This window comes from Thunnus maccoyii, chromosome 12 (genome assembly GCF_910596095.1).
Source record: "Thunnus maccoyii chromosome 12, fThuMac1.1, whole genome shotgun sequence".
Lineage (NCBI taxonomy): Eukaryota > Metazoa > Chordata > Actinopteri > Scombriformes > Scombridae > Thunnus > Thunnus maccoyii.
Genome location: NC_056544.1, coordinates 1,935,240 through 1,948,097, shown reverse-complemented (window position 1 = coordinate 1,948,097; position 12,858 = coordinate 1,935,240). Strand labels below are relative to the sequence as shown.

The 12,858-nt window shown below is 36.6% G+C and overlaps 1 protein-coding gene across 1 annotated transcript in view; it reads right to left on the bottom strand.

Annotated features, from left to right (window-relative positions):
- Positions 1–249: 249 nt before the first annotated feature.
- Positions 250–12,858, bottom strand: part of LOC121909443 (junctophilin-1-like) — a 56,216-nt gene continuing 43,607 nt past the window's right edge. Inside the window, exons 6-7 of the mRNA XM_042430003.1 lie at positions 10,548–10,644; positions 250–9,003 (exon numbers count right to left, since the gene is read on the bottom strand). Of these exons, the coding sequence (XP_042285937.1) occupies positions 10,564–10,644 (81 nt within the window). The 3' untranslated portion in view covers positions 250–9,003; positions 10,548–10,563. The remainder of the gene's footprint in view (positions 9,004–10,547; positions 10,645–12,858) is intronic.

Sequence of the window (12,858 nt, the reverse complement as noted above, 5' to 3'; positions counted from 1 at the left end):
CTGCGAGCCAGATCAGCCTAAGCAACAGGGAATGCCCCTCTTTTCTCTTCTCAGTCACTGTCTTAACTGCACCAAATGAGACTGTAATACTGTGATTATATGGGTTACATATGGAATCTTGTGCAATGAAGATATATTTAGATGGATGTTACTTTTTACATCTTAGCACAATGATAGTGATGATCCATGTTGCTTATGAATTGAGTCATGCAACTGAAAGGCAGACAAGGAATACACAAACACACAAGATAAAATGTAAACTCTTTTAATTTATCTCCATAAAAACAACTGCCAAAAACAAAGAAAAAAAAAAACAAAACAATGTAGTAAGTGTAAAATAATTGATAACAATATGTGCACTGTATCAACAGTCAAGACACACTGCAAGTATCGGTATCAAATCTTTGAAATGATAATTGCACCTAATAACAAGCCAAATCTTCATTATACAGTCATGTACATTTTTAGAAAAAAGGCTCTGAAAAATATACAGTGATACAGAAATCCTATATGGAGAAAAAAAACTAAAAGATTGTCATTAATATTTCAATTATCAGTGATAACTGATTGTTGTGTTAGGGCAAGAACACTGATGGCACATAAGGTACAATTAGTAGAAACTATACTGTATAAATATAGTTTAACAAGAAAAATTTTGATCATTTCATACACATAAATTAAAGGCTCCACCTTGACTTCTCACAAAAATGATTGTCAACACCTGTTTCACAGACAAGCTTAGTTCCACCTCTGAGACTAAATGGTCTCATGAAATGAATGACAAAGGTTCAATTTGAAATTTGCTGTGAATTATTATTCAGCCCGCAAAACATTCCTGATACATCCATGGCTCTCTTTCCTTCTCTTCTCTGTTCTCTTCAAAATCAACATGTTGCCAAAAAAATATCCTTTCTTTCTCTTACTCTTTCCTACTCAACTGACCTCTTCCTGTAACAATTTTGTTTTCTCTCTAAGATCAGACCTGAGTGAAGTAGGATGCTAGTGTTTTCTCTATAACACCCACACTTCAGCAAAGGAACTGAAAGTTCATCACAAAATGACCTATGTCTTATTTATGAGAAACACATGTTTGCGCCCACTATAGGCCTTCCTCAGGGCAAGTTGCATATGATCAACTATACTGATGAAGGTCTAAGGTGGGACCAAACATTTCTCCTTAAAAAGCAAGCTGAAAATAAGATGGTATTTAAAAAGCACAAGGGCCTGTGTTAGTGTGTGTGTGTTGCTAAAATGATGAAATATTGTATATTCATTTGAAGAACTATCAGACAGCTTAAACATACTTTCAGGATAGGACAGGATTTTACATCTAAGGGACATTATTGGGATGACAATCTTTTCATTTTATGTAGCAAAACACTCGTGAGGTAGACAGTAGAATTTCTACCAACAATCTGCTCTTGCACATATTCAGGTGGCCAACGCATCTTATTGTTCAGTGATGTCATGTGTTGTTGCAATAGTATAATTGTGTTTTTGCTGGAGCCCTCTGCAATTTATTTGTAAGAAACCCAATTCACAATGATTGAAATGAATGAGATGCCAATCCGGGCCAATGCTTGGAAAATTTGCTTTGTAAAACACTGTAGTTTGCTGTCTTGTTATGACTGAACATTTTTTTGAATCGTTTACATAAAGCATTGCTTTTGGCCATGGTGCTATAGTGGGTCGGGAAACAGTCACACCAGTAAGTGGTGCAGCGAAATGAATTGGTGTGACTTTGTGAAATAAGTGGCCAGCAAGGAACATGCTAGCTCTAGCCAGTCACAATAGCTTTCTGGCAAAATAAGTTCACACAGTTTATTTAAAAGATGTATTTGTACCATCAGCTCTCATAACTCATAACTGTCTGCCATTCCTGCCTCTTTTATGGAGCACTTTGTACTCCAATAGAGCACTTAAGTAAAAGTGGACAGTGTAGACACTTCTAATAAGTTATGCTACCTTCCTCCATTTTGGAGTTCCCTAAAAGGTCAGCATTGTTAAGACAAATTACTACTGGCCAAAGGTGTATCAAAGTGCGATGGAATTGAACTCAGCTCAAAGATTTGCATTTGTTTTTGCTTTAAAATGAATTGATTCCATCTATTTAAATGCTGGTGTTACTATGCATTAAATGATACAGCAAGAACTGTGTGATTTTGTGAGGAACTTTCATTCATGTGCTACAGAGTGGGTCTGATGCAGTTTTAAGATCAGACTTTTTGCATGTGATCTATGTGCTTTAAACCCATAATGCTGACTTATTTCAGCGCCACCTACTCAATATCTGAAAACTCGAGCGATCTTCTGCCAATCACAATAGGGCAGCACCATTCATGTTTGCCATATGCATGGCCACAGTGCATTTAGAGCTGTCATTTCACCTCTCTCCTACTGTACATACATACAGTACATGTTCCCTAACAGCAAGACAACTGCAGACACCGGAGCATGGATTACAGTCAGCCATACAACACTACACCATCACCATCAATACCAACAAATTCAAGTAAAAAGGATTCCAACACAAAATCCACCCAAGATCCGCTCACAAACTCTCCCTCTATTCATCAAGTCTTGCATCTTATCTCAAAACTCTGTGATTTCATGCACTGTAATCAGTTTCAAGAGACATGAAAAGGAAAAGAAAAACTAGACAAAGCCTCCTGTTTCTCACTCCTTCACTCATTTTCTTAAACACTACAAACCACTTCCCACTGAAAGGCTTTTTCATTTCGTTTATTCTTTCAAAGGTCATTTTCTGGTGATGACTCAGCTTTTCCATCATATCAAAATGTCTTTTTTATTGTTTATCAGATGGTAAAGAGATATGGTAAACTTTTACTGCGATTGCATACTGTAGATGGATGGGTCACTCTGTCTTAAGGAGTTAATATCCTGTTATAGCTTGGACACGCCCCCTTCACATATTCAAAAAAATGTCTTCAAATCCAGAAACTTCTGTCAGTCATGTCAAAATGAATCTCTCACTCTCTATTCAGATTACAACTCCAAAAGATAATTTTGTCAAGTCCCTGTCAAGCCAATCTGTGTTTTTTTTTTTTTTTGCACAGAATTTCTCTGGAGAGCAGCAAAGAATTACTACAACCAACAATGTTGAGCGGGCCAGGGTCAACTGATAGAACCAAAAAGTGACTGTTAATAAAATTAACTAACTCAGTTTGAGTTTTTATTTTGAGTTCTTTCATATTTTAAGACAGTGAATACCAGCTTACAGTATCCACTGCTGGTACTTTGTTTTGAACATCAAAACTCCAGCTCCATTATCTATTGGATATTGAAATATAACAAGTGTGCAAACTGCAGGTTTACAGTCAACTACTGCATGAACACAATGAGGGTAGAAATTTCTTCATTCCAGCTTGCCACTATGGTCACTATATCCAGTTTACGGCTGGCAATTTCCTTTTTTTTCTGCTGAATGTCCTGGTCATACACTACATATCAGTCATCTGTATTATTATCTAAGAAGAAATAAGAAGCAATTTCCATGGAAATAGTGGACAGAACTACATTGCCAGTAATGGAATGAAGAAAATGTCTGTTAGTGGTGTTTCTGATGAGTTTTAGTGGGATCCTATAAACAAACGGGAATGGAGCTTATCATTAAGTTATTCATCTAAAAATGCACTGTAAGCACTGTACTGCATCCTTGTTGGGACTAAAGTCACAAACAAATGAGATAAAACTAAAAAAGTTTCACACTGACTTTTCCTTTAACTTCTACAAACCATTCCAAACAGTTATTCACAACTGATGTGACTGAATACACACACTTTATACAATATTTTACTTTGACATCCAATCTAACAAAACAACTCACAAACCAGCTGATATCTGCATGCTAAACAAGGCACCACACTCATAACAAAAGAAAAATAAGATACACTAAATCCAGCAATCGGGGTGGAAACAATATTTAAGACAATGCATTTACTTCCCCTAAAGTAAACTTAATTATGAGTTCAAATATTCCCGTCTCAACCTTTCACCCAAATATATTCAACATGTCACTATGCATGTTAGTGGTGGTTGGTTTCTAAGGCCTTACTTCACTTTGAAACCACCATTCACACTGGAGCAGCTTTGAATAAAATATAAAAAAAAAAACAAAACAAAACAAACAAACAAAAAAAAAGTATTGTTTAATCATATTTTAGGGCATACACTACCGAAAACAAACCTGTCTCGATCTGGAACAAAGGTTACTCAACAATTCCAACAAACAGGCAATGGTGTTCCATCTATGAGTATTAATTTAAAATGATGATGACAGAACATCAGAGTTGTGCAGTTATCTAAAAATAATGCACACTCTCCTGCCAGTCATAATCCAGGTCTTTCCTTCAGCCTGGCCAAATCTGAACAGAACAAACATTCTCCAACCCATGCAAAAATTGAATCTAGATCTAAATGTGAACGATAAAAACCCCCACCTAATTTATCTACAGCATTCATCTTCAGAATGAAAAATCCTTGACTGTGATACAGATATGATTCCAACAGAAAGAAAAGATTTTCCCATGAAACACTTGCTTTTACGTGTACGTAATTTCCTTATAATTCAGTTAAAAGTTTTCCATGTAACTTGTTAGATTTTTATTTCTAGGATATTATTCAGAAATTAAAGACCCATAAAATGAAGCATCACATGTAATAATTTGGGCTTCTTGTTGTAACGTGCAGAATATTGAACAATAATGAATAACGAAATGAATCATGAGGTCATTGTTACCCAGAACAGGTATCGTCATATGAGCAGCTGGTAAAATGTCTCTTCTGACAAAATCCATTGCTAATAATACATCAAATAATACGTAAAATAACAAACAGACAGTTAGTGATGAATAGTTACAATCAGCTAATTTTAGAAGCACAATAAATGACTTTATTAGCAAAAGCTGCAAATGCAAATTTAAGGTTTTTATGTTAAAATATGAATAAAAAATATATATTCTGCATTATTGCGCTGCGTTTAGTGGTGGATTTGCTGTAAAAGTAAAATACCTCAGCAAACAATTTAAGTTCATTCTTCCAAGGACTTTTTTCATTAGACTTTGTCACTTTAATATTTGGAGGGTCTACATTTGTAGTAATTATGACTTGGTGATAGATAAGGAGAGGCAGTTTTTTTTAAATACTGGATGATAACTGCTTTGTGTGACAAGTCCTCTAATATATTGCATGAGAACAGAGGAGAAACCATCAGATCAACATCAATAAATAAAATCTTTGATGCAGTATTTGCTGCATTTACAGGTAGTTTTGTGATGCTTAAATAATCAGCAAAATACAAAAATATACAATCAATGGTACCACAAAACTTAAGTTTAGAACATTTCTTTCTCTCAGTTTTGAACTTTCCAGAATGGCCAGAAAGTCGTACGATCTGGTAGACCTGCAACTAAAATGATCAAGTGGACTGTAGCCCTCCAGAAAAGTAAACGCAAACATCAGCTCTCAGCAGAGGAGAGAAAAGACACTGGTTTTCTTGGACAGAAATTGTTAACATATTAGATAGCTGATCCTAATTGTGTTGTGTATTCCAAAATATAGTATATTATATATAAAATACAGAATATCAGCAAGTGTACAGCACAGTGCTGTACATGGATGACATGTTTTTGTATACTGGTACATTTCACAACCACTGTGGAAGTGACTGTAACTGTACAGTGTATGACACATTCAACACTCCTCTTTAAGTCAGTACATTTCAGTATTCACTTTACTTATGCAGTAGTTTGTCACCATGGTATTTTGGGTAATGCTATCAGCTTTAGGGTGGAAAAGGAGTCAGAGACCTCGTATTATACTGTTTATCTTGAGCACAGCCCCTTCACATATTAAACAAACTGGACAGCCCTGTTTTGTTGTCATTCATCAGAGATTTAACTGATTTGTTGATTTTGTGTTTTTATGTTTCTTGATAAGAGAGTAGTCTGTACCACGTATCAACCTGTCCTGATTCAGGCCAAAACAGACTAAAAATTTGAAGGTGACATTTTTGAATTTCGGGAGCTCACATCTGGTTGACCACAGCTACAGATCAGATACTCACAGTGGCACGAAACAGATGAGATTTGGTGGTAATTCACACATTCAACATTCAACTATGACTGTCATCCAGGTATAATTTTAGTTTTGTTAATTTTCAACTGTGCCTTTAACTAACTATGCAGTAATAAACTTGTAAAACTTTCAGACATACAGGAAAACTGTGGGAACAACAAAAGTCACAAAGACACCGACTTCACATCCACACAGTATTCCCATTTAGAATTGATATCCGGTTAAAAATAAATTCTCAGATTTTATTATACAGCCTGTGTGCCATACATTTCCTCCCAGCTCACTGCTGATGTTCTGACATAGAGATGAAGTCATTAACGTCCTAATAACTGTCACACTGTCACTGGTACACCAAGATACTGTGTACTGACTCTTAAAGTTGAGAATGGAAGGAAAAAGGTCAAAAGAAAATAGAAGATATAGGGAGTGAAAACTGAAAACTATCAAAGTTCTCAAATTCAGAGAGCTAGCTGTGCTGCCATGCTAGCTGTAACATTCTGGTATTTAACTATGGCTCTTGGCTAGCTTAGGCGCTACAAAGGCATTAGCCTAAGTGACAGCTAGTTTCTTGCAGGCTATATATCAGCCAGTGGAATACTACTCTTAAACTGGACTTGCTGCTATAGCCTGTTGAACAGCAGTGCTACATGCTAATACGTACTCAGCTAATGCCACATACCAACCCTCAAATATGCTGTAGCTATTTGAAAAGACCTGATCCACATTCTTGAAGCTTCTGTTCTTATGATGGTGTTTTTTCTCTCATTGTTACTTGTGTTTTTTATTATCCAATTACTTAATTGTTGGAAAAATACATACAAGACTCAATTATTAAAATAATCTAAAGTTGCTGCCCTAGCTTGAAATCTAACAGAGCTCAAATTTGAACTTCCCATCATGTTCAAACTGTGAGCTAGAAGGGACTTTTGGGGGCTCTACAGGGCAGCTACAGGACACTTTACAAAATCAGGAGTGTATCTATAAGAAATTAAAGTGGGATAAGCCCCATGTGTCAATAAAAAGAAATCATTCCCATATACATGAAGAAAGAAAATATCATCAACTGAGTCAGGAAAACTGGAAGAACCAACAGTAAGAGCACCAATGATAATAATATTCTGGCAGGCTAATACTGGTGTATTCCTCCTGCTGTTTTCCACTAATATATACAACTATCATACTCCATACTCTAATATAAACAGGATACATGAACCAATGTTAAATTAAGCCCAATAGTAATGTGGACTGAGGGAAACATAAATAAAAGTATAGTAACATACAAGTTCTAAGTTTCAGTGAAGGCAGATACAAGCAGTGATCAAGTCAAGAAGAATCTTTCATTCATAAAATCAGGAATTTTGTTCCAAAATGATAACTTTGACATCTAGTCTTACAAAACAAGTTTCAAGTCGGAAATGCACTACGGAATACTGTTGATTTTTGCAAGGCTGCAATGAGGTTGTGGTTATGTTTTCCAAATGTTACTTTATCCTTTCATTTTGGAATAAAACCTGATTGTCTGATTGTCTAACATGCACCTGATGTGGTATAGAAAACTGCAGGCGCTGAGACCCACGGAAACAGATAAAAACAGATATGAACAGATCGATAGACAGACTGATAGAAATAGAGCCACTCTCCCAGGACCCGGCAGAGAGAGAATCAGCCGAGCGCTTCACATTCCTGCCCGGCCCCTTCTCACCCACCACCACGTCACTCTGTAAAATGGTAAGGCAGCTGTCAGCTTCCATCAGCTCAAAGTGCATCTCCGAACATATCCAGTCCACCACCCGCCCACACACACACACACACACACACACACACACACACGCACACACACACACACACACACAGCAGAAGCAGACACATAAGTGTAAAATATACCGATATGCACAACCTTGGTTTCCATCCAAGTACTTTTGTGTGGATTTTTATGTAAGAGAAAAGTTGAGTAGAAGCAGAAACATTTCCACAAACTTTCCACATTTTGACAAAAAAAAATCCTTCACCATTGCAAAAACTTTATCAACTTATTGTATGCAACAGATGAAAATTTATTGATTGACTAAATACTAACGGCCTGATATGACTGACCTGGTTCGATTAAAGTGCACTACAGTTAAAAATGGCTTTTAGAAATGTTTTCTGTAACATATCTGAGTGTTCTAAATAGTCTTTCCAAGGTGTAAGACACCTATTTAATGGTAGTTTAACTGGATGACAGAATGGCATATGACCCACATTAACTGAAACTGAAATTACTTTTCCAATACTAATCAACAGTGTAAAGATGCTCTCTGTTCTTCTGGTGGATCATTTAGGAAACAAATTCTCTTCAACTCAGCTTGACAAGGCACAAGTTTTTTATTGCAGCATTAAAAACTTCCAAACTTGCTGAACAGTTGGATGGAAATGGAGCTACAGACAGGCAAGCACACACATTTGAGGCATTTACAGGCAGCATAGATGCCAGGCCTCACACTCACTCACATTCACTCTGCTCTCCAGGCCTCCTGTTATTTCTAACCCTGATAGAGAATCCATAGTCGAGGCTCAGGGCACCAGCGACTGCTTGCTTCAGCTTTCACTGCACTCTGAGTGGAGTCACAAATCATCGCCAGTCCAATCAGGTTGGACTCGAGCACCAAAGACATTCAGTCCATCCAGAGAGGGTGGTGGTGGTGGTGGTGGAGGTTTCATCTTTCTCTCTCTCTGCTTTTTTCCCCCTCTCTCTCTTCCCCTTATGTTTTCTCTTCCACTTCTTCTCCTTTTCCTCCTTCTTCACTCATCTATTTTCAGTCCTCCGTTTTGCCCATGTCTGCCATTCTGACTGGCGCCATTTTTTTTAAAAGGCCCCTTTGGCTGATGGAGAGTTAGCGGCTTGGGCGACTAGTTTGGAAGAGTCCACTGCAGGGTCAAAAAAGTTGCAGATTAAAGGAAGAGCTCATTTATTCTGTTGAATGGCATTCAAGGACTGTGTTTTCAATGACCAAATAACAAATATGCACATTTTAAAATATGAATACTTTAAAGTAACCTACCTTAATATATCAGAAACACACAATCCTTTACAAAACACAAAACCTGGATTCTAATCAATTAAACTAAATAAATTAATCCAATTTAGATGTCTCTAAACTGGATTTACTTGTTTGTTGATTAAAGTGAAATGAAACTGCATCTAATATGCTGTATGATGTAAGATTATAGAGTCCTTTTTAAATATTACAGTTCATTCAAATAGAAGAGAATGGGATGAATGTACAGAATATTAGCCTGGAGGAAACAGTATATACAGTATGCATAATTCATAAGATAGTAATACAAATTGTGTTAATGTAACGTGCCATGTGGGTTCAAAGATCACTGATGTGCAAATGAGAGATTATGGTGTGTTCTGTTAATATAACGTGTAATAAACATGGGGAAGGGAAGGGAGGGTATTGAGGCTGCAGATGTAAAGAAACTGTACTTATGGTGTGAGGTTTTGGTCTTCACGCAACAAGAGGGTATAATCTCTCCCTTGCTGGCTCTTAATTTGAAACATCTGTAGGAAGTGTTGAGTTTTATTGATGGTAACCTAACAGCTTAACTGTGACTGAAAAATGAAAAATTACTGGGAGTAATTACTGAATAAAATGTGTTTTACCCCCCGTGAAATCTTCATAGAGTAACTTATAGACTACACAGTGCAGGGATAATTCCAAGAGCATTTGACATAGTTTGAGGGCGAGAGGGCTAGAGTCGTTGGTTTTATTTTTGCAGTGCACTGCTGTTTGGACTCTCTCGCTTCCTCTAGCTGTTGGATATCTGACAAAACATTTATGTTTGTCACATATAATTATATAGGTTTCTCCCCGGTCTTATTCACTATTGGAAAAGTTACAATATATATCCTCATTGTTTTTAAACAGATCAAAATGTAGTGCCTCCCCTCTTAAAAATTAAGACATTTTGAAACCTTGAATTACTAAAAAGTATTTTAAGATGTTGTAAGACTTTTTAAGGATCCATGGGGACCCTGGATATACCATTTGGAAAATGCCCACTAGTCTACCATTTTGGCCTAAAATTCCAATATATGACTCACACCATGTTCAACCCAGAAACATAGGTGGGTCACAAAGCCAGTTTAGCTGATGCGCATTTACCCCTTATGGATGGCCAATGCAGGTTTAACCTGAACCTCATGTCCACTGTGGGATTATTTACAAAGCTTCAGGCATTTTTAGTACAACACTGATAAATTGCCAGCAATTTACAGACACAATGTTTTTGACACAATATTAGTGTGAGTGGCAAACATTGTAAATAAAATAAACACACATGCAATTCATTTTCATGTGCTTTAAATTATCTACATAACCCTTGGAATTTAAAAACTGCGTACAGTTGAGTGTCAGTTTCTGCTTCATACAAAGAAAAACATTTGATGTTTTATAAATTCTTACCTGAGTTCAGATTTGGTCAGGTGAGGAAATGGACAAAAATGATTGCTAGACCAACGTTCAACAGCATCACAAGAGCCACCAAGATAGAGTTAGGACCCTGTGGAAACACAGAGAAGTTTATGTTGTATTATTTGTTTAGGATTAGGTTACATTAGGATATAGGGTTACAGAATGCAAGTTTACTGTATATTTGATCCCCACAGGCAGCCTTTTCAGACAAATAAAGCTCTTATAAATTGATGCTGCCTGGCAACCAGCACACAACAACTGTGAAATGGCTGGTGAACATACCTTAGCATCTTGCAGCTAAAGAGAGAGATAGCGTAGCTTAGCAAAAGGTTTTAAATTTTAAAATTGTTTTTAAATCAACTCATATTTTTATAACTTAAATGAGCTTTAAGAGGTGAAAGAATAATTCTCTTGCTATAATGACAATGCAGCTACTAGCTGATTAACATTAATTCTGTGAGATGGCCAAACTAAAAAATGAAACTCTTGTCTGGTTAATATGCTCTCATGTCTGTACAGTTTCATCATGAAAGAAACTCAACTCTTTAACACTTGAAAAGAAGGAAAATAAATAATAATGTGTTGTATTATTTTCATACAGGTAGCTAGCAGCTAGCTTGGTAATAGTTGAATGTTAACGACTGATGGTTGGCAGATATTGATCTTCTAATCCAACATTTAAGCACATATCATTGTTTTGAGCTAATCATTTTAAAGGCGCTGAATCATGACTGAGGGATGTGAGGCAGCTCATCCTGTCAGGTTATGAGGCTAGCTGAGGCAGCTGCTATCAACAGCCTCAAAACTATTAGCTTACACTGTCAGACATGACCTACCAGTAGTTTATCATTACAATTTATGATTTCATTTTTCATTTCATTATTTATTAAATGTCACTGTTGAATAAAACACCACTTTTGAATGTCATAAATAAATTTCAAAATTGAGTTATGTGAAGTGTACCACTAATGTTATATCATTTGTCATATCAAATGCCCCTTTTTTGATAGAAAACTAGTCAGGTTTTTTAGAAGTTAATAGAGGACCTTTTCAAACTACTGTCATTATTTACATCTAGAAACAAGAATATGTTTGCTACAAAGTTATTTTGTTTATTTATGCAAACCACCAATAAAGGCCTTGCATTATATTTATAGAGGGCAATTTACAAACGCAATATTGGTAAGTAAAATACATAAATAAATAAATAAGTCACAATTAGATATTTTCCTCAAATTCTTCAGCCCTAATTCCAACTAGACTTGGGCAGTATCTATTTTTTCATACCTTCATACCTTCCTGACGTTTCACTGGGGTATATGGTATATGAAGGTATTTGTGTTAAAAAAAAGAAAACTAAAACTCGTAAAAACTGAGCTGCTGGTCATAGAAGTCATTGTAGTATGTATGACACTGTCTAGCCTACAATGCTGTGTGTTTAATATGCAGTTAGCGTACTTAAACACGTCTTGGATTTAAATACTTAGGGCCCATAGAATAATGAATAGATAGGAAACATGCACCCTTCTTCCACAGATTCTTGCTGGAGGACTAGGGTAGTTGTGGTGAAGGAATTTCCCCTGCTGTGATTTAGGGTGGCTTAACAGCATGGCATGCGGGCATATGTGGTGTTAGCGTCTTTTTTTTTTAAAGTGAAAATCAACGTATGTTAGTCTGATTACGTGTTGGCCAAATGGAGCAGCAGTTCCTGATGAACATTGAAAACATTTTAAAACAACGTTGGTCTACAGCTGAGTCCCCTTAAACCTAGGATTTATGAACAGAGTCTGGCTGGATGCACTTTTAGATTTTATGATTGGTGGAAAACTACTTTACCTCGCAGGTTACATGGCAGCCTGCTCGGCCATGCAGTGACCTGGGAGAGTTTAAACATATAACTGAGTCATCCCTAGCCCGCCTCTGTTATGAGGGCTGATTTCCAGGTTAGCAAAAACAAGACGAGCCTAGCCTCATGAAAAAAAAAACAAAAACATGAACATAGCACAGATGTGGCGGTTGCTTACCATGCACCACAGTTGGATTGTCTTTAGCACGGTACTGCAATATTGCCGTTATTGTGACAGCCCTACCGATGACACTCCATCCCAGTGGATACGACACATTAGTGGTCTGAACGGAGATGATGTGCGGGTAGTGGTGGCAGACTGGCAGTTGAATAAAATCATGTGGCTAATAAACTGCTTTTGTAGTTGGAAGAAGTCATCTCAAGATAAAGTTATATGTGGCAATATTTTCATGATTCCACAAAACTTGCAGTCGCCATCTTTCTCTGCTAAGCTGC